At 48.8% G+C, this 20,781-nt stretch overlaps 9 protein-coding genes across 9 annotated transcripts; 1 reads left to right on the top strand and 8 right to left on the bottom strand.

Annotated features, from left to right (window-relative positions):
• Nucleotides 1–11: 11 nt before the first annotated feature.
• Nucleotides 12–2,960, bottom strand: LTR64_007940 (uncharacterized protein; the record flags this gene model as incomplete). The annotated part of the gene is made up of 2 exons (XM_064902256.1): nucleotides 12–509; nucleotides 558–2,960. The coding sequence occupies 2 exons, from the start codon at nucleotides 2,958–2,960 to the stop codon at nucleotides 12–14; spliced, it is 2,901 nt and encodes a 966-aa protein (XP_064751230.1).
• A 1,103-nt stretch (nucleotides 2,961–4,063) lies between these two features.
• On the bottom strand, nucleotides 4,064–4,729 carry LTR64_007939 (uncharacterized protein; the record flags this gene model as incomplete). Its single annotated transcript, XM_064902255.1, is given in 2 exon segments — nucleotides 4,064–4,603; nucleotides 4,619–4,729. 2 exon segments carry the CDS (start codon nucleotides 4,727–4,729, stop codon nucleotides 4,064–4,066), a joined length of 651 nt encoding a protein of 216 aa, XP_064751229.1.
• Nucleotides 4,730–7,290: 2,561 nt separating this feature from the next.
• On the bottom strand, nucleotides 7,291–8,298 carry LTR64_007938 (uncharacterized protein; the record flags this gene model as incomplete). Its single annotated transcript, XM_064902254.1, has 2 exons — nucleotides 7,291–7,601; nucleotides 7,629–8,298. 2 exons carry the CDS (start codon nucleotides 8,296–8,298, stop codon nucleotides 7,291–7,293), a joined length of 981 nt encoding a protein of 326 aa, XP_064751228.1.
• Nucleotides 8,299–8,637: 339 nt separating this feature from the next.
• On the bottom strand, nucleotides 8,638–9,820 carry LTR64_007937 (uncharacterized protein; the record flags this gene model as incomplete). The annotated part of the gene is made up of 2 exons (XM_064902253.1): nucleotides 8,638–9,708; nucleotides 9,764–9,820. 2 exons carry the CDS (start codon nucleotides 9,818–9,820, stop codon nucleotides 8,638–8,640), a joined length of 1,128 nt encoding a protein of 375 aa, XP_064751227.1.
• Nucleotides 9,821–10,606: 786 nt separating this feature from the next.
• LTR64_007936 (uncharacterized protein) lies at nucleotides 10,607–11,530 on the bottom strand (the record flags this gene model as incomplete). Its single annotated transcript, XM_064902252.1, has 1 exon — nucleotides 10,607–11,530. The coding sequence occupies one exon, from the start codon at nucleotides 11,528–11,530 to the stop codon at nucleotides 10,607–10,609; it is 924 nt and encodes a 307-aa protein (XP_064751226.1).
• An 846-nt stretch (nucleotides 11,531–12,376) lies between these two features.
• On the bottom strand, nucleotides 12,377–13,293 carry BIM1 (microtubule integrity protein mal3; the record flags this gene model as incomplete). The annotated part of the gene is made up of 4 exons (XM_064902251.1): nucleotides 12,377–12,942; nucleotides 12,994–13,106; nucleotides 13,155–13,199; nucleotides 13,277–13,293. The coding sequence occupies 4 exons, from the start codon at nucleotides 13,291–13,293 to the stop codon at nucleotides 12,377–12,379; spliced, it is 741 nt and encodes a 246-aa protein (XP_064751225.1).
• Nucleotides 13,294–14,996: 1,703 nt separating this feature from the next.
• Nucleotides 14,997–16,629, top strand: LTR64_007934 (uncharacterized protein; the record flags this gene model as incomplete). Its single annotated transcript, XM_064902250.1, has 3 exons — nucleotides 14,997–15,237; nucleotides 15,588–15,747; nucleotides 15,798–16,629. 3 exons carry the CDS (start codon nucleotides 14,997–14,999, stop codon nucleotides 16,627–16,629), a joined length of 1,233 nt encoding a protein of 410 aa, XP_064751224.1.
• A 437-nt stretch (nucleotides 16,630–17,066) lies between these two features.
• LTR64_007933 (uncharacterized protein) lies at nucleotides 17,067–18,806 on the bottom strand (the record flags this gene model as incomplete). Its single annotated transcript, XM_064902249.1, has 1 exon — nucleotides 17,067–18,806. One exon carries the CDS (start codon nucleotides 18,804–18,806, stop codon nucleotides 17,067–17,069), a length of 1,740 nt encoding a protein of 579 aa, XP_064751223.1.
• A 545-nt stretch (nucleotides 18,807–19,351) lies between these two features.
• LTR64_007932 (uncharacterized protein) lies at nucleotides 19,352–20,229 on the bottom strand (the record flags this gene model as incomplete). Its single annotated transcript, XM_064902248.1, has 2 exons — nucleotides 19,352–20,125; nucleotides 20,182–20,229. 2 exons carry the CDS (start codon nucleotides 20,227–20,229, stop codon nucleotides 19,352–19,354), a joined length of 822 nt encoding a protein of 273 aa, XP_064751222.1.
• Between the last annotated feature and the right edge of the window lie 552 nt (nucleotides 20,230–20,781).

Raw genomic sequence — 20,781 nt, 5'->3', positions numbered from 1 at the left:
AAAATTGTTCCTCAAGATGTCTTGTCTTCAGCAGTGATTGCCGGATATCTTGACACCATTTCCTTTGTTCTCTGTTGTACAAATCCCCCCAATGCGGATGCTGTGTCCAATGCTGCCTTGGTGATACCCTCGATCAGCTGGGTGTCCGACATGCCACTCTGGTCATCGTTCTCACTGACCGGAATGTCTTGGCTTGCGTCGCGGAGTGAAGGCGCTGACTTTAATACCTTGCTCTTCTCAACAAGCCTCAGCGCCTGTCTCGACTTGCCAATTGAATCGTCGGTCATTGGAGTGAGTGATAGATATTCTAGCGCAAATTGACCACGTGCAGGAGTTTCGTAAACTGTCCGATCAAGCCACTCAGCTCGGTCAAGTGCGTACCGAACGACAGCTGGAGCGACCTTTGAAGGTTCTGCTCTATTGATCTTGTTGAAATGGCTCAAGGATGGGTCTAGCTTGAGATCAACGTTGTAGAAGGTCTGAAAAGCGCGAGCGGCACGACCAAAGTCCTAGATGTGGGTTAGTCACGGAGTAGTATGTTGTGGAGGTGTACATACCTTTTCGAGAAAGCCTTCGAGGTGAACTTCCTGGTTGTCTTCAACATTGATCGTGACCTGGAAGCCTTTGGCCGCTCTTGACCATATACCCTGTTTAATCGTAGAACTATCAAGACTCAGGGTGTTGTTGTCATCAGCGAGTCTCCACTTCAGACCCGTTTCCGACATCGAGCATGAACCAGATTGCTGGTTGAGAAGAATCTTTGAAAAATTCTCGTGACCACTTGGTTTTTCGTGTTTGTCATCAGTTGTTGCTCGTGTCTGCTTTGTGTTGTTATCGCGTGGTTCAGTTTTTGACCTCGATAACACAGCCAGGTCCAATTGGAGTAGAGGGCTGAGTTTAGGCATTGGAATTGACTGTGGTCGCTTCTTGACATCGACTTCAACTTGATCAGATCGCACTAACTGATCTGCTATTTGGGCCATAAGCGGAGCATATTTCTCGATAGGCGGAGCATCTGACTCGAACAAATTCAATCTCCGATCGTAGAAGTATTGGAGGTCGACAGGTGTAGCAGGCAGGCCAACAAGCAGCTGCTGCTCGGCCGAGTGTAGAGCTATACTCTGGACTTGAATACCGGAATCATTTTTGGGACTGCCGTGGATTTCCAGAGAAGGTTGTGTTAGATCTGAAGATTTAAATTTGAGTCGAAAGCTGCGCGGGCCTAATTTCAAAGAAGGGGAGTCCTGCTGCAAACGGTGCTGGTCAGCAAGAAATTGAGGCAATAAAGGAATTTGTGACTGAAAATGGGGCCGTGCTTTGGCAGCGATCACACTATCACCGGCTCTTTGAGGAGGCGATGTTGCTTGACCGAACTCGACGATGACATTGGACGGCGAGCCATTGAACATTGATGAATCGTGTGTCGTAACAGCTTCGTCGCTTGACATGGCACTTTGCAAAATTTTCGTGATTTCTAACAAGTAATCGCCTGGAATCTGTTGGAGGCCGGAAGACTCAGTACCACCTAATCCTGCTGCTCCATCGACAGAACGGTAATGCTCGACGGACTTCACATCAGATTGGGGATACACAGGCACCCTCGCGGAGTCGCCATGAAGATTCACAAGCTGAGGGGTAGGCCTTTCAACATCCTCGTAGGCATGAGCCAGGAGAACTAGCTCTCGCTCAAAGTTCTTCAGGTGCACTGATTCAAAGGCCGAAACCTGCCATTCCCTACCTCGGACTTGTAACACAACAGGATGTCGCTGTAGGAGCATTGAAACACCTGAGGCAACCTCTGAGCTTGAACGGAATGTGCTTCCGTCTTTCGATTTCATCTTCGCTAACAAGGTCATGGACGGTGCAGTAAGCTGCTGCTGCACAACGTCGTGCTTCCAAGAGTTAATAGTAAAGGCTGTCTGTTTGACTGCCATTTCGTCGGAACCAGCGATGAGAAACCCGGGCGAACCCTCCATCTTCATCTTTGCAGACACGGTGAGGGAGCTCTTTCCAGCTGAGGCAGTGGCTGCATCCAATTCATGTAGTCTGCTTAGTCTGTTGGACTTTAGGATCAGCTCCACGACTTCCGCAGTCAATCTGACTTTCTTCTTGCACGCATTAGAATGAGGTGCTGAACTTGCGATTGTGGTTTTGCTAGGATCAGAAATCTTCCACAGATTATTCATGATGTAATTTGGCAGACCGTGCTTATCCATACTATCAATCTTTCGTGTCGGCTCTTCAACGACAGTCTGTGATGACAACTGCGCGGTCTTTTCGTGAGCATACTGTCGCAATTGTGCCTTTGTGAAGCCCTTTTGCAAGGAGACTCGAGTATACTTCCATTTTGCCAGATCGATGTGACGTTCCAACTTCTTTCTCAACTTTTCGACATTTTGAAAGACCTCGACAGGAGACAAAGGCGTCGACTCGGCGGCGAGTGTTTCGCGTATCGTTCGCTTGGGACGATTAGTTGTCAGTGGCTGTGCCGTCTCTGTGGTGTTTGTGTTGTCTCGGGGTTCCTGCTCTTCTGCTTCTGTCAAGCGACGTCGCCTTCTGTGCTTCTGATCAGGTAGGACAAGGATTTCTCCTGGCTTTCCAAGGACATTGACACTCAACTGTGCGGTAGGTGGTGGTCGCCAATGACGTACTCTCAAGCCAGATTGCTTTACTTTGCCATTCCGGTCAACGTCTTCTTCCCTGGCCTGGCCATCGCTTCTCCTCGATCCAAACTGCTCGTGTGCAATGAGACGTTGACCCGCATAAGGAACAGGCGCAGATTCGGTCTCCTGATCTTCTTCATCGACTCTTACTGCTGCTGATGAGGACTGCCATCGCTTCGCAACAGGAGGACTGCGCTGGAGAGAATCAAGCTGGGTTGATGAGACCTGCTCCTGCAGAATGAGTCTGCTCTCGCATCTCAGACACACATGGCTGCGCCGAGATGCACGAAGAAACATGTATTAGAATTACGAAAGACGCTATGTGTCTGGACTCTTGAAAGAAAGTTTCGAAAAGAAGGGAGCTGATTGTGAATGCATAGTATACGTTCGAGAGGTGCAGTACAGTTAGGTCGCGCCTTCCTGAATAATGAGCCAAAATTATTTAGCGTCGTTTACTAGCGCCATATGTCGGTATTCAAGTTCTTCATAACTTTCATCGCTTACCATTATTCGTCTCTATATCTCGTCGCGTTTCTGCAATGACGTTAGTCGGCCAGTCTTGAAGCCCGATCGATGTGGTCAAAGCCTTCGTTGATTGTATTGAGTGGAAAGATGTAGAATGCACGCGCAAGCTCATTCAGCCAGGGGCGATGGCATGCCTCGTTACAGAATATGAGCCACGTCTCCAGAGCATTACTGGTGCTGTCATTTAGCTTGAAAGAGCAAATTTCGATCTTGCTCAGGTCACCTGGAGTGAAGCCGAGCATGTAGACGGCGATCATGCAACGGTATGGACGAAGCCGGGACGGATAGGCCCGCGGCACCTGGAACTTACCATAACAACGCGTTGTGTTTATCCACTATGCAGGTTTATCAATGCTCATATTCGTGTGTCAAAGCCCCTTCCTAAAGATGAATAGTCTTGACCATGTCGGGTATCGCAAGACAATAATGACACAATTCGTATGCCATTCTGATCTACATCTGGGAAGCACAAAACGCGTCTATCAAGTCAAACGAACTCCGTAACAGCTTGGAGTTCCCTTTTTCAGCACATTCGGAAACGATGTGCCAATTGTTTTTACACAGGTTACGCCATTTCCCGACCGAGCCGTTCCAGGACGAAGATCATGGTCCAGAGACAGGCAGCATGCGCGCTTCCCTCATTACGCAGTACTCAGAGTGTACCTTCACGATTGAGTAATGCCTAAATCAGCGTCATCACTCAGCGCGCGAGCTTGAGCCCAGGAATATCTCATTTCAGGTATGTGAGCGTTCCACAATTGTGATCAACATTAGATGATGTATTCTATCTCTCGGCCTGTTTCAGCATCTACAGTGCAGATATTGGTCAGCCTTGGCGGTTCCTTAGTCTAAGACCAGTGCCACGAACTTCCATGTCAACTTTCAAGTTCGTATGGATGTCTATCAAGCGTTTCTATCTCGCAAATCAACAACCATAATATCCTACGCATATCTCTTTCCTCTCTGTCGTCCCTCGCACCGTTCGTGTTCACATCAACCGTGTCCGCATCATACTCCCTACGCAATGCCACCCGCTTCTCCTCGATTTTCGCCAGCTCTTTCTGCAACTTGCCATCCTTCTCCTTTCTACCAGCCTTTTCAAGTTTGTGATCGAGCTTAGCCATCTCCTCGTGGTATTTTCTTTCAGCTTTTGTTCTCTTCTCCGAAGATCTTCCCACACCGTCAGTCCGTTTTTCTACTATTCTCTGCTCTCCTCTTCTTCTCTGCCTCTCGATCTCGCTCCTGCTCCAATCGCTCAAGCCGTTGCTGCTACCTGATGCACCATATTCAGACAGCGATGAAGGCCTCATCTCAAGTGGAGCAATGTACCCCTCCAGCGCATCCAACCGTCTCTGCTGTCCACAAATAGCAGGAACATCTCCGGACTCGACGTATTCCAGTGGGCGGAGGAGAGTCTGGTGTCTACTAACTCTTCCATAAGAGTTCAACCGTGCTGGTACGCCAGCCACCTGTACGACAACTTCCGTCGTCACAATCTCGCATTTCAGCCCTTTCGGGTTGAACATCTCCTCATTCGCCATTCGCAGAAATACTTCCGTGCGTCCTTCATCATGACCAGAGGTCGTACCACCAGCACTGATAGCTGAGTGTACCGCGGTGCCGACGGTTTCTGCTGTCGTATATACGAAATCTCTGATAGTTTCAGCAAGATTCAGGGGTTCTAGTGACCTGAATTCCACAGCGACTCGATTCACTTCATCTAGGAAGTGTAGGAATCGTGATCGGCTGATTTGATAAGACTCCAAAGATGGTGGGTATGCGCGGAGGAAAGACGAGCCTGGGGCTGGTGTTGTGGCTGGGATTGCTATTGGTTTTTGCAACCTTCTGATTGCAGCGCTTTGATGTATGACATTCATTGTTGCGCTTGATGACGCGTTGCGACTTTGACTGAGCGGCACACATCGTTCGTGCTGCGTCTTCTGATCTGTGTCTATAGCAGAGTAGTCTGGTGGTGGCGGTTGTGCTGGCTCAGACGCTCGACATTGATTAGTTTGATCTTCGAGTTCATGCAATATCTCTGAAGATGCTGCGTGCCTAGCCATCTTACCTTTAATCCGTGTCAAGGACGATAAGTAGACCCAAAGATATAGATCTGGGGGACGAACAAGTAGCAACAGAAACTGAACGACTCGAAAACATTGAGACAACAGATCAGATTGCAGGCATCTGCCATATCTTACGCTAGCAAGACCCCCGAGCTCAGGACAACATGCAGCAGCAAGGAGGTCGAGATCGACAATACATGCAGATCTTCGTACTAGAAACACGATTGATGTCGATATGGGACTGAAGTGGAGTGCTCTCCTGAATGCTTCCGGAAGATCTTCATGGCCGATATAAGCTTAGCAAAGCTTGTGTCCTATGGACTAGCAGCTCGCGATGTCATATCGATGTTTTCATGCACTACTAGTACCACCGTCAGCCATTATGGACTACAGCGCGCTTGAGCATAAGGGCGTCTACAAGGTACGAGCACGTCTAGATCGAGCGTATCAAGTATAGCCTGGACCGTACACTGGATTACCAGTGATATTAGCAACGCTGTTCATAGTACTACTGCCCTGGTCGATGTTGTTATGCTGAGTACTGTTGGCTGTACTGACGTTTTGAGCACCCTCATAGCTGTTGAAGGTGTGTGGATTGGCTTCTTCGATCGGCAGCGAAGGCTCCAGAGATTCTATCGTTTTTGGTAATCTCTGCAAGCTCGTCATAGAGTTCCGGACCTGCTAACTTCACCAGGCTGTAGTTGACTAGAATTTGTGTGTCTTGTAGTATCGCTTGCATTAACTCTTCAACTCTGCTGCCTCTACCTGCCTACTGGACGGCGATACGGTACCGTCCGTACCAATTTGTATCCTTGTCAGGAATTGTTTGTCGGAGGATCATGCATAATGTCCGAGCCTTGCTTTGACAGCTTTGGATGGCGCTCGTTATAGCTTGCTTGGTGTGACCTGGCAAAGAGGCTTCGATCGACTCAAAGTGCCTGAGGCAGGTATCAAGGATATTACGAAGAAGGGGTGATTGATTTGCAACAGTATCGAAAGTTTTGCCTGTTTTGAGATCTTTATGTGCCTTGTTCCACACCGAGATTGAGGCTTCGATGAGCGTGATTATTCCACTGATGGCACAAACAATCCCGAGACCTGACATGGTTGCAGGTCAGACGCTTTGCCGGTGGTACTGGAGGAAGGTCGCCATTGAAAGAGAACGTCATGCAGCACGGTAATATAGGCTTGAGCGACGTTATTGATTGATCACCATGTTGCTTGGCTATTTGTGTGCAGCAATTGTTGTGTTGCATTAGCAAATCATACGTGGTTTTATATTGGTCAAACCAAACCTGCTGTTGCAATACCATGCAGGCAATAGACAGGTAGCCGCATATCTGGATCCATCCGGAGTAAGAACTATAAGGCTTGCAACTCTGTCATCCACCGTGTTCTACGAAGTGCGACGATCAAGAGCCATAAGTCCGGTCTGCAAGACATATCCACCTCTTCAACCGAGGAATGACTCTTGCAAAGAAATCTGGTGGTTCTAAATGCAGTTGCATGGTTTTGTCATTCGTGATAGAAGTGACTGAATGGCACACACTTCAGCATCAGACCCTTTCCGATATTGCGCGTCTGTACATGGATTCCAAGCACTTTTTCCAGCAGCATCATTGAAAGAGAATGGGCAATGAGTTTTGTATTAGCATTGATATCGAGCCAGCTGAAGGAGGAAGACAGCCAAAGGTTAGAGGTTGGATGGATGCTGTACAGGAGGCGGGCTTGCTTCATCGCACTTCGACTCCGGCGACAGCGAGAAAAGGTTCTTTAGAGAGACTCCGGCGGTCCATTCGCGCCTGAGACGTACCACGACGACACTCGCGGAAGTGTTTCTCCAACCAGTCACAGTATACCAGAGTCTGGCTTCGATCACCACCCCAAGTACACTCTATTACCCAATGCAGTAAGCGATATGGACTTCATCTGCGACTCGCGGGTAAAGAGCCAGTTCTGAAGGAAAATTTAGTCTAGCTCAAGCCATTTGGGATAAAAAGACCTGATGATGGTGAATACAGAGGCGGAGCTCCTTATCAGCTCGCTCTTCTCTTAAATCTTCTGGTGTGCCTGAGTTGCTCGATCTCAGTTTCACTTATGATTCCAGCCAGAGTTCTCAAGTCCAGCTCCTCTTCCTCTTCTACGTCCACAACAGGATCGTCCATCATCTTTCCTTTCTCCGGCTGAATCTTCCGAAACTTTACAAGCCTATTTGTTTGCTGGCCGTTCTCGTGAAGATCTAGAGCCCATTCTATAGGCAGCAGATCTTTGTACCGATTTTTACTAGCGTCACTATCTACGGCCGTTGCTTCATCGACCCACTGCCATCCTTCGCGTAGTTGTAAACCTGCATAGATCGTAAAATAGCTCCTACCTTGATGCGTGGTTGCGAATGGTGGATGGGAGAGCGTTACCAAGCGGTTTTCTCGGTATGTTGGGTGCAGGATCACGTCAACCTTCTCGACGAGGTCTTGTCGGGAGGATTGTACGAAAAAGGTCCATTCGTGAGTATTTTTTTCCGCAGACGTGGCGATGAGGGAAGAGTCGGCAGTCGATGTAAGCTTTCGATGAGAGTTGCCAAACATGATGAGCATGGTCTGGGTTCCGAATTCGTCGTCAGGGCTCGCTTCAATGTCGTCAACCTCAGCTGCTCGGGAGGCATAGTCTTCGGGGTGGCGAGATTTCAATGATTCACTCCGCTCAGTATCGAATGTCGCTTGCGTATATGTCCTGCAGGTAGGACACTTGAACTTGATGCCGTCCACTGCCAAGTTTGAGGGAAGAGTGGAATGATCGGTCTTGATGTCCATTGCAGCTATTGCCCAGTGAAGCATACACGGTTCACAAGCCGAGTGACCACACTCCGTCCTCACTGGTCTATACAGTGTCAAGTAACATATGACACAATCGTCATCGTCGTCAGGCAGGCCATCTTGCAGAAGTTCAGATGGCAGTAACGTCTGAATTTCCACCTCTGCTGATTGTGGCTGCTCCTTCGGCTCGATCAGACGATTCTCGAGCCCGTAATCGATTTCAGTATCCATGGTGCCTCGTCCCTGAGATTATCCACTGACTCGAACGATAGGAGCTCAAGCTCAGAGATGGTGCTGGAATTGGAGAAAGATGATACCCAGTTGCGGGTGATTCATGAGCAGGAAGCGTCGTGGAATGGCTCTCAGATCTGGATTGACAAGAGGTTAATAAGAACTTCTGCCCAGGCTGCAGCTGCCTCGTTCAAGTACCGCGTCTCCGATTGGTCGAATGTTAAGTGTGGAGATGCAGGCAGACACGTCTGGCCGTGTTGTTCCTTTTTCGATCGTGGACTGCCCAAGACATGTCAAGCTTTTCAGCTCTAGCTGCACTTATGTAGAATATGATTCAAGCTAGCCTTCAACGTCGACGTGCCAGCTTCGCAAGTCATCACGGAGATCAAACTCGGTCGTTTCGCGATACCCAGGTCCAGCTCTTCGTCTCTGGTGATTGTTGTGAGTGTGCCGACTAGACGTGCTGTGCTTCATCTGCTGTTCGATACTGCCTCTCCCACTAACGGTGCTGATGACAGAGCTCTGCGAGCTAAGAGCTCCACCACTCCCGCCTCTTCGATGGCCGGACCTTGCCATGTCAGGTGTCAGGCCGGTCTGTGTATTGCCACGACCACGTCTCGAATCGGCATCGCTCGAGGTGCTACTATCGTCTCTCGAAACAAGCCCCACATCAAGACCAAGTCTGCTCATCTGGCTTGTGGGAGGTAAGTGTACAGTACCTCCATCGCCACCACTGAATAGATTTTCAATCAACTTGTCTGGCGGAAGTTCACCTTTTTCGCAGGCCCAAGAAGCAGCAAGGGTGCGTCTATAGATGTCCTGAGCCTCTGACAATTCTCGGGACTTGCTTGCGATACTAGGCATGTCGTCCGGGTCTCCACCAGTTTCGGCGCTGATAATTCCAGCAATTCCGCCAATGACCATAGCACTTCTGAGTGGTGGTGCGATGAAGTTCGTGTCTCCGTCGATCTGTTTCATAGCGATGCCAACCTTCAGTGTCGCATTCACTTTGCTGTCTTGCATGAGGTAACGTCTTGTTATCATACCATCTTCTCCGTCCGCCAGGTCCTCAATAGCTGGACCATGCTCATGGATATTGGTATACTCGGCCAGATTAAGTTTGACGTTTCCCAAATGCACACGTCCTCCTCTTGCTGAGTCGAACTCCTGTAGGATCTCGAAATAGACGTCGCATGGTTGAAGGTATGTATTCTTGTCAATGGTCAAACGAACAGATAGGTGTTTTGTATATTCCCAAGTCGCTCGATGTTCTCTTATCCTAGCCTTCTTAGTCCGGCCTCTATGTTCGGCGGAGCTGGAAGAGGGTAGATGCCATTTCACACCCACATGACCAACGACAAGAGGGATATTCGTGAGGTCTATAACTCGCAAGGTCAATTCGAACTTGGGCTAGAAGATCATAGTCAGCTTTGACTCGATCTGTCGCATATAGTGATCATGGCACCTTTCGATTCTTGGGTACTGTAAACGAGAGATTGTTCAGCGCTTGCTTTCGCAGCATGGTTGTGGTCGAGGCCAAAGAGCCATGATACCAGCAGTGAATGACTGATACAGAAGAACGAATGCGGACGTACCAAATGCTTGCATATTTGGAACGAATGTTATCTTGAGAAGATAAGCGAGTGAGGTGAACTTTAGGGCCAGCCAGTCGGTAAACACAGTGTCAGCTCGGGTGGAGTCAGGTTGTTGTAGGTGGAAGGAGCGGGTGATTGCAGTTTATAAACCATTGCACCGCCCGAGAGTGCTACCTGCCAGTTTCCAGGTCCATGTATGCAAACGTGCCGGATGTGTAGGGAAGTGCAATATGCATGCTCGGATGTGATGACGGCGAAGCTTTTCCAAAAGTCCTGCACATGTTAGTGCGCAAATAGACTGGACTTAACTCTTAGAGCAGAGCTATTCCCGCTTGGTTTTGCTCAGATTGTTAATGCCTGAGGCAGCACCATATAATCTCACAAGCAATATACGCTCTACACATCTCTACTCGATGAGTCTACACATATGCAAGGCCATCGGCATACGTGTATGGCCATTTGTATATAAGCCTTATATTTAACAGATTTTGAAGTCGAAGAAAATAATGATCCACTAAAACGCGCCTCACTCACCAGGCATCCTCCTCATTCAAGGCCTCGACAAGGATAGTCATGCTCGACACCCATGTCGATCCATGGTTGTGGCCCTATTCTCCAATGCGCAATCTTGCCCTTCGAATTCAGGGAAGCTTTTCATAGCACGAGAAAGTTCTGCAAATCCAGTTGTACCACCACCATAATCATACCGATCCTCAGAACTTGTGGACATCCTCCTTGCCATATCCCAGCTCCTTCAAAATGCCATTCACCGGGCCCTGTACCCAGCCGCCGAGAGACTTCTTTCCTGCTACGGCCTCTATCATTGCGGGCGGGCCACTGCAAAGCACTTTGCCAACCCTGCCGTCGTCCGATGAGACTTTCTTGATCATTTCTCTGGTAACATAGCCCTGTTCGACATCGGAATCCGCGCTACTCTTCTTGGAAACCGTAAAAAGCTTCTTGAATCGATCGGGATACTGCTTCTCGAACTCCTCAAACTCTTTCCGTAGCAAGATATCCTCCTCGGTGTTGTTGGCATATATGAGCGAGATCTTTGTCTTGTCCTCGGGATTGCGTAGGATAGACCTTGTAAGCTGATAGATAGGTGTGATTCCGGAGCCACCAGCGATGAACAGCATGGATTTGAATTCATTTGGCTTATACTCGAGTTCCTGGAGTGGCTTGAAAAGCATACTGTCACCCGGCTTCAAGGAGTGCATCTTCCCAGAGCCCTTTCCACCTTCGTAACGCTTGACCATGAACGTCACTGTGCCCGGAATATCATTGTCGCTGACTGGAGTATAAGGGCGAAAGACTGGAATCCAAGCACCTTCTGGAGTATGCCGCGTCAACAGAGACGTGATCGGCAATAGACCGGTTGTGGAGTCATCTGTAGGCAAGGCGAAAGTCAGCCTTTTAACATTGTGGTTCACTTGCTCGGCGCTCTGGAGCTTCATTTCTGTGAAGCCTTTCCATTCCATCTTCTTCAGGGCGGCCTTCGAGTCTGATGGGAGAGACTCTGCGTGTGCTGTGAAGATGACATTGGTTGTGTTGTAGTATTGGTAGCCGGAATAGGCTACACTGGCGCTGAGTGTTGTCAGGCCGGCGACCTTGATACCTGCTCTCAGAGCTGACATATTTGTTGTGATGTAGCCAACAGATGTTTGATAAGAGAAAGCTAGCAGTTGATGGAACGAATGCGTCTGAGTCTAAGCTGTTTGTCGTTGTTCGCCCCTGAACTTCAAACTACCACGAATTGGACACGCAGTGCAAAGTCGTTGCTGACGAATTTCAGACAGCTTCGAGATCGCAGAGACGAACTGTCGGTAGATGATGCTCTATGGCTAACCTATAGGATAGAAACTAATTCGTGGTCACTCTATTGTCAGAAAGACTTTTCAATGTTTCTCAGCTCAGCTCAGCTCAGCTCGGTAAAAGGCTCCGCACGTTACGAGTCGGAAGTCGGTCAGCAAACTCCCCGGCGCCACCCGAGTCGTACATGCCAAGCAGGGACCAGGGACCAAAAATAAACCTTCAAGAAGTCCATACCGATTCTAGAGGTATCATATGAGATATTAACCCATTTTTGTTGTGCTTAGAGTCATCTATGTACTGGGACCGCGCCGAGCGCTGATGAACACATTCAGCGACAGGGTGTGGGAAACCAGTCTTTCCTGTATGGGATGTTAGATGCGACTGCTGCCACCACTCCCTGTGTTCGTTCCTCTTACCCGTGCGATTCAGCAAAGAGAAACCGACTACGGATATCAGCCCACCAACACATCACGCAATACTGACGGCTTTCTCCAACCGCTTCTTGGACGCCCTCGTGGCGCAACAATTCGTCTTGCGATTTCACGAGCACAAAGGAGGTGGTCCTCGAAACCATTGATGGACCAAACATGATCATCAAGAGTGGGTATCATAATCTTGCCTAGGAGCAAGCAGTTCCATAGAAGTTCAGATCGAGCAGCCAATGCTCGCTAAAAGGTATCGGGCTCTTCCCCGTTCGCGGCAGCTTCTCCTTCCAAAGGTATCTCAAAGCCCTCTTCTGTACTGTATAGGATCGCCTGTATCTGTTTGACAAAGCCATTCTCGTCCTTTTCGATTTCGGGATCCTCCTCACATGCATTTTGCAACAACAACTCTATATCCCGCAATTTGCTGAAGTAGAAATCCCTCTCTTTCTCGAGACCTCCTATGGCCTCTTTCAGCGTTTCATTTTCTTGTCTCAAGGCCAGTGATGTGGCACCCCCAATGCCGGCACCAACTCCTGCGGCTGCTGCGACTCTTGGAGCTGCCCTCGTAGTCGCAGGTGGAGCTGGCTTGCGTGCGGAAGTTGTTGAGGTTCTACCTGATGCTGGTGCAGGTCCTGGGGCAACTACACCCGCACCTTTTCTGCGAGCGACCGCATCGTAATCGTGACCTGGAAAGTTTACATCCCAAAAGCGCTTCGACCATTGCAGGAATTCCAGATTGTCTTGCATCTTGCATTTTGTGAGACTTTCAATGGGCACTGTTCGTTCGATTGCGTGTTTGGTGAATGTGTCTGTATTGTATCAGTCGTAAAGCCTCTCGCAGTTGTCGCTCCGTTACACACTTTGAAGAATCTTGAAGTTCTGGATATAGGCGTATTCAGAGTTGACGTTGAATTTGACTCTGCTCATGGGAACATCGAGGAAGATGGAATCGTAGACTTGACAAAGCGCCGCTCTGTGATAGACGTGAGAAACTGTGCAGGAGATTTCAATGCATACTTACCCTGTCCCGCATTGTTCGACTTTTGTGATGTTGATTTGTAGCAGACTATTGAGCCAATGTAAGAGTTCTTGTCTGGCATGTATCATTAGCCCGACCTTTGCGCAAGTATGATGTATCCTTACCTTGACTCTCCCGCCATTGTGGTTACGATGTGTATCTGCTTTGGTTGAGTGGAGGGCTCAGGCTAGAGAAATAACATACAGCCGATCACAATGACGCGCAGGCTCGAAGTGGCAGTTACGAGCGTCGAACGTGCCTCCCCAGCGACAGGCCGCACAAAAAGGATTTAACTTGCTGGTTATGGTCCAGTCTATCACCCAGATGCGGGCAGGTTCGACATGAAAACTTGGCTGCCTACCTGCCTGGCTGTTTACGACCAGCACCATAAGTGCTCTTTCTTTGACAACATCCTGTTCCATTTCATTATATCTGAATGTTCAAAATTCTCGACTTCTCTGTGCAGGAAAGGTACGGAGTACGTTGTCCTTAGCTCAGGCGTTTTCCTCTGAAGCCACACAACTTAGGTGTTGTAATTTGACCTTACCACAAAAGGTCGCTGAACGCGCGGCGATCATCCGGCATTCACATTGATACGCTGTTACACCATATTCAGACTTACCATCTTGGCCATGGCTGTAAGTATCACTGATAGGTATGACAGATCTGACAATATATTGACGATGTACCTTTGCATAATTCAATTCCATCTGCCCTCGATGCCCATGAAGAAGGAAATGCACCGCTTTTGCCGTCCAGTCAACTCCATCTCCTTTCATACGACACATATATGTCGATGTGATCGCTGGCACACACATGGATGTTACGTGAAGTTGCGCTCGAGTACCCTCCAGAATTGTCTCATCTCGATATAAGAAGCAAACCTGCCTTTCGAGTTCATGCTGGCACAACCAAGTCGCCCTACACGTATTGATCGACGCCTTGTCTGACGAACGATGGGTTTCTCAGCAAACGACATCTATCGCCTCTTTTCTTGCAGGACATGCATGCGCGATCCTGATTTTGTCTCACTTCGAATGCAAGCAGGAACTTTGCCGTCTGCTCTTTCGGTAGACTGACCTCTTTGAGCTAATAGATGACCACATTCTGTACTTTCACTCCCTAGCACGTTTCTCAGTCGTCTGACTCGGACTGAATCGAGGAGTGACCTTTCTTGTTGTTCACTACTGCAAGTCTTCGGACATGCTCCCCCATTGTACTATGGCGCATCCTTGGCATTGGGGCACATCGAGGTTGCTTGAAGTGTCTGGACAGGTTCAGGCTAGTTGATCTCCTAGTGGCATTAACGAATCTCGGGGACACGATACGCTGAAGCGTCAAAGAACTCACACCGTCCTTCGCCAAATCTTTTAGCCATGACAAGCCTTGACCACAGGCGGGGAATGTTGGGGTTGCCACACGTCTTCTGCATTGTCCAAGACTTTGCCAAGGCATGGCACTTTGCGTCGTCCACTCACTGTTTGTTTGTCTTGCCGTTGCACCAGCGTTGCCTGTACCCTCTGCTGCCGGACATCCTTTCGAGAAGGTGGTCTCCGTGTTTCTGTTGCCTCTGGCCACAAGCAGCTGCATCCCTTGTCCTAACAGGGCAGTCCCCGGACTGACTACCCTTGCTAACGTCTGCAACCATGACTCTTCTTCACTCGTGAGCCGCGGCAGTTGGATATCCTGCCACGGCTACTAGCCGTTTGTGTCCTTACAAGACTCCCACTCCTGCCGAATATGCGACTTCTATCATCTTATACAACCACAACCCTCTTAGGCCGCTGGACAGCCTACGCCCTCTCTCGACATTCTTCCAGATATTTCTATCCTGATACGACCACGATGGCCAAGCCAGAAACCACGTCGGCGGCTGCTATCTATGCAGAGAAGACATATGTCGAGCACTCTGATAGTGCGGGTTCCACTTCCTCGAACCATGATGTTAACGAGGCTCTTCAATTCAGTCCCAAGCAGGAGAGGAAACTTCGACATCGTGTCGACTGGCGGCTCATACCTGCTCTCGGCCTCATGTATGGTGTTAGTTTAATGGACAGAAAGAACGTCTCAAACGCCTACATCGCTGGTATGCGAACTGACCTCAGGCTCTCCATATCTTACCGTTATTCTTTGATCACCCTTGTTTTCTTTATCACATACGTGATCTTTCAGCCGCCCTTGACCTATCTTTGCAGGAAGATTGGTCCACCCGTCTTCTTGCCTGGACTGTGCTTCTTATGGGGTTGCATTATCATCGGTTTTGGCTTTGCACAAAATTGGACGACTCTGGTACGTTAAAGTATTTAATACATATGTATACCTTCTTACGGTTTGCTACAAGGTCGCTCTCAGACTGCTACTCGGGCTTCTGGAAGCAGGATACTTCCCTGGTAAGCTATTCATTCCTTTAGATTTGTAAAACTAACACTGAGTCAGGCTGCGTCTACCTTCTGTCAACTTGGTACACGAGATATGAAGTCGCTCGCCGATACTCTATCTTCTACCTGATTGGTAGCTTGGCTTCTGCTCTTTCGGGTATCCTAGCCTACGGCATAATGCAGATGGAAGGTGCTTCGGGCATTAGAGGCTGGCGATGGTAACGATTGGCTCATTCTGTTTGATGCATCCTTGACTGACTCTATGCAGGATCTTCATCATCGAAGGTGTAATTACTGTTGCATTTGCCATCATTGGTTATCTCCTCATCGTGCGATTTCCAGATCAGGAACGTGATCGACCTTCCTTCAAGTTCCTCAATACCAACGAGTGCACTTTCATCATCGACAAGCTGAACCGGGATCGCGCAGACGTACATACCGAGCCATTCAACCTCAAGAAGTTCCTCAGACCTGCCCTCGACTTCGAAATATGGGGATTTGCCCTAATCTTTTTCTGCACGACAACCATCACATACTCATTCGCCTTCTTCCTGCCGATCGTGTTGCGAGACAATATCGGCTTCAGCGTGGCGGCATCGCAATGTCTCGTTGCGCCACCTTATGTCCTGTCGGCAATCTTGATGTATGCAACCTCTTGGGTAGGGGACCGATACCGCACACGTGCACCCATTATCATCCTCAATACTATCATTTCCCTCGTCGGTCTGCCGTTGATGGGCTTCCACCCGAGCCCAACCGCAAGATACATTGGCGCTTTCATTGGCGTTGCAGGTGCAAATGCTAATATTCCTGCTATCATGGCCTACCAAGCCAATAACATTCGTGGTCAATGGAAGCGTGCTTTCTGCTCGGCTACATTGACTGGACTGGGTGGCGTTGGTGGTATCGCAGGTAGCCTGATCTTTCGCAGTCAAGATGCGCCAGGCTATTACTGGGGTTTCGTGGGCACAATTGTCTGCAACATTGTCATCATCGTGACATGTGTTGTTTTGAGCGGGGTCTTTTGGCAACGAAACAAGAAGGCTGCAAAAGGCGAACTGGTCATCGAGGGCAATGTTGACTTCAGATATACCCTCTGAGCGGAGGTCTAGATGAGGAAGTTTCAAACTGGGTTTAACTCAAGACGTGCGGAGTTATCAATTACGACCAGAATGTCCGAATAGTCTCACAGCTGACTCAAATGCACCAAAAAGTTCTCAAGCATGTACGTAGCTCTCTGTTTCCGAGTCTCCACATAGCGTGCTGGAGTACGAATTGCTTGATGCGGAGAAGTCACACCTTCGAGTCCTTTTGAGTATCACATTGGATTCAAGCTGGGTAAGAGCACTGTATTGTTCTGAACCTTGTATTCTGATGTCTCTTAGCTGTTTGCGGCGGTATGCTCCTCTTCGCCGCAGTTTCATTCCGATGCTCCTTACGCCATCGACAGTCATTTTGCCGAAAGCATGATCCGTCTCACCACAGACTCTAAGAACGAGTGTAGTAAGTGGTTTATCGACTCTCTGGATGAGAAAAGCTATTCTTCATCTCTCAAAGGCTGGCCTTCTGTGTCCCTCGACATATCAAGCCAGCCTGGCAAGTCACCTTTGACCTCACCGGTACATGCGGCCTCAACACACGCCTCCAGACTGCCAAAATGAACGCCCTTCTTCACCATACCAGGAGCATAGTGTGCATACTTAGCCGAATTAGTCATCAGATTCTTCACGTTCTTCTTTATGACAGGTTCTTCAATCATGCACCAGCACGTGTCAGTGATTACATCGACGCCAAAGTCTAACAGCCGTTTCAGATAGCCTGCATGTCCTGCTTGCTCTTGTGTTGAGCGGGATGTGGTGACGATGATTGAGACTCTAGGGTGTTCTTTATGACTAGGTAAGCAGCAATAGCGAGCCAGCTGTGCAAATTCTTCGAGAGAGAAGTGGGGATTGCCCAGGGACACGAGGTCGACTGAGGAAGAGGTCGCTGTGGTCAGTTGACGGAAGCATGCCGCGAGCTCTTCGAGTGTCACTGAGGTGTGTTCCATGCGCCACAAAATATCATCCACATTCGGGTTTTCTGGAGTGACGCCTCTTATGTGGAACATAGGCGCGGAAGATGTTGTTGCGAAAGCTGCGCCGAAAGCTTTGAGATCTGCTATACGTGGAGTAGCGTTTTCAAGTCCGTGTATGTAGGGTATCTCTGGTCCTGCTACTTTACCAATACAATATCCTAGCACAGGATATAGAGAGTCATCTATGTTAGACAGTTCCGGCAGAGTAATCGCCATACTCGGCATACGACCCTCATTTGTATGACAGCCCGAGAAAGGCGCTCTGCCAGTCAACGCGATGCAAACATCGAGAAAGTCTGGATACTTCTGCGTCCTTGCGCCAAGAACACTATTCGCAAACACGACCGCATTTGACTCAGCCCATCCTACCTGTTCACCCACACCTGGCGCAGTCTTTAGCAGATAAGGCGCACAAGTAAAGTTCATACTTGCACCCATGTCCAGGTAAGCCTGCGCCAAGGCCTCTGCGGGTTGCGCCACTTCCTTCGTAACTCCTAATTCTTTCCACCTGCGTCTGTCAACTGAGATGGCATTCAGAGTCGTCGGAACACTGACTTTTGCACCCATAGAGACAAGCTTCTGCGCGAATTGGAGACCGGCGGAGCCGATGTACACACAGGCATCGATATGTGCTTGAGTGACATCTACCAGTCTTTCTGCTCCTTGAACCTTCGCGAACTCGATCAAAATCTCCATTGCCATTTTCATAGCATCGCCATGTTCACCATCAAGCATTCCTTTGTCTCTAGTGCTCAGACTAGGTGCTCGCGGACGAACAACATCTAACCAGGTAGACGAGCGTCCTGGGATCTGCTGCCTTGAAAAGCTGACTTCATGTTCATCAATCCTTGCGTACAATCCTGTCCCTAGCTGGTTGAAATCTTTCGTTTGCTTTAGTCTGACCACCGGTATTGACTTTTCAAACATGATCTTCGCGACCAGAACCCCAAGTGTGAGAATGTCCTCTCGATCGCGGAAGATCAAGCCCGCCGGACCACAGCCATTGAGAATGAGTTCTAACAGCGCACCGCTGCCAGAGCATGAGCCTCGTCCTGATGGAATCGCTAGAACATGGTTTTCGAGATATTGACCATGTAAAGGGTGAGTGTGGTCAATAATCCGGCCCGTTGAGGTGTTCACGCCGCCCCAGAAACTTAGTGGAACAGTACTGTAGAGAAGTGGCTTAGACGTGGAGCCGGACATAAGTATGGTTGCGTGGAGGGTCATTCTCTCCTTCTATCACATTGCTGCTGCCAGTTTAAGGACAAGGAAACAGGAGCCCTACATCTAGCTCTGTACTGGAATTAGACCTCGACATCGCTCGTGAAGCTTGTCTGCGATTTTTGGAGTCTCCGAATGGTTAAGTTGCCTGATTTGCTGCCTGACTCGCAGATAGTGCTTCATAACAGACTACAGAGCTCTCACTCCACCAAGTATTGGATAGCATCAAGAGATCACTACACAGATCCACTACTTGGCTGCACTAGACCACCGCTGCGACAGACTCTGAACAGCATGTCATACACAAACGAGGCATTGGATCAACAACATGATTACTGACGTGGTAAAACTTGACCATCAGCCTGAGATAGTGCAGCTCAAAGTTCATGCTTGTCCGAGGACCAAAAACAAGGCCGTTGCAGGGTAAGTGCTGAATGTCTATCCCGATATTGAAAACTGTCATAGCCCAATGATCAAACTGATCGTGACCAGCTCAGAAGGATGACAGCTCAGATGCTCAGTCGACCTCAAGGAATGTCACATCCATGTCGTTTCAACCACGAGATTGTCCTACAGTCTTGTGCTTTCCCTTGTCCCTTGCCATCTTGCTTGTGCAGCCTAGCTCGTGGTTCTTCACCAAGCACCTGGCCTGCACGGCTCCAACCTGATCGCATAGCAGTTCCATCTCCTGCTACCGCAGCCTGGTTGGCAGTAGTCTTTGCTTGGTTAGTGCAGTTGACTGAAGCTCCATACGGTGGAGAGTATCGCTCCTTCCCTTTCCATGACTGTTGTTGCGACTCCTGGGAACCAGAAGCCATTGGTTTGGTATGCTGCGAATTGATTCCTGGCAAATAGTCCGTGAACACGTTGCCTAACATGGCGTGATGGTCTCCTGATACATAGACGTCTGAATAGGTATTCTTTCCAGAGCTTTGACCCATGCCTATAGTATTACCGAGATGTGTGAAACCAGACCCCGTGAGATGTATGCCGTGATAATGACGGCCAGGATTGCTGCCTGAACGAGGAAACCTCTCTTCAGCTCTTTCAAACTGCTCTGCGTCATTCTGTGCTTCCGTCTCTGTAAGACTTTGGTTCTCGTCCTGATGAATTGGCCATGATGTCGCCTGCGGGGTCTGAGTATTTGGTCCGGGCCTACCATTGCCGATGAATAGACGAGGTTTGCCATCGTCGTAGGTTACACCATTCACAACATACTTTGTCTTCGGCAGTCGAGAGTAGCTGCTCGACCATCCAGGTTCAATGGGGAGCTCATAGACTGAGACAGTCGGTAAATCAGACTAGAAAATGTGAGAATGGAGAAGTAAGTACGGGATACAAGCGTTGTGAAACTTACCTGAGGCTCAGATTTGTGACCATCAGGACAAGGAGTTGCGCCAGCCATTCAAGCTAACGCAGCTGATAACACGAGCTTGAGGATTTGTAGGGTTGATACAGTGTACTGACAAATACTGCTCAGTGTGCTAAAATCAGTTAACTCAATAGGATGAACTGTAAACTTTTCATACGTAGATCTTTGATATCTCGTAGCAACTTCCAAGTATTACCAAGGAGAATAGAGAAAGAAGGGCAGGACTTATAATTATGGTTATTCTGCGTTTGCCGCATTGATGTCTCGACTCGGCCCTGTACAGTCATAGGTCCCTTGTAAGCCAATACGCAAGCGGATATTATAACTCGTGGCCGTCCAACAGATCTTCAGTGTGCATGGCCGAACTCTTGATCAAACGAGTATCTCGCTCATGTGTCAGTGCTGATCCGTTTGTCGACTGTGACGAGGTCTTTTCGAAAGGATCGCGAAGAAGAAAAAATTTGGTGTCATCGATATCATTTGATATGATGTATTGGAAAATTTGCAGCTATCCAAGGATTAACATTGTGTCCTCCAGTTGCAAACGCGTTGTCTAGTCTTATGCTGAGTATTACAGCGACTAAG

This window comes from Lithohypha guttulata (assembly GCF_036872675.1).
Source record: "Lithohypha guttulata strain CCFEE 5908 chromosome Unknown scaffold_7, whole genome shotgun sequence".
Lineage (NCBI taxonomy): Eukaryota > Fungi > Ascomycota > Eurotiomycetes > Chaetothyriales > Trichomeriaceae > Lithohypha > Lithohypha guttulata.
The sequence above is the reverse complement of the archived record's forward strand: the minus strand, read 5'-3'. Positions and strand labels throughout refer to the sequence as shown.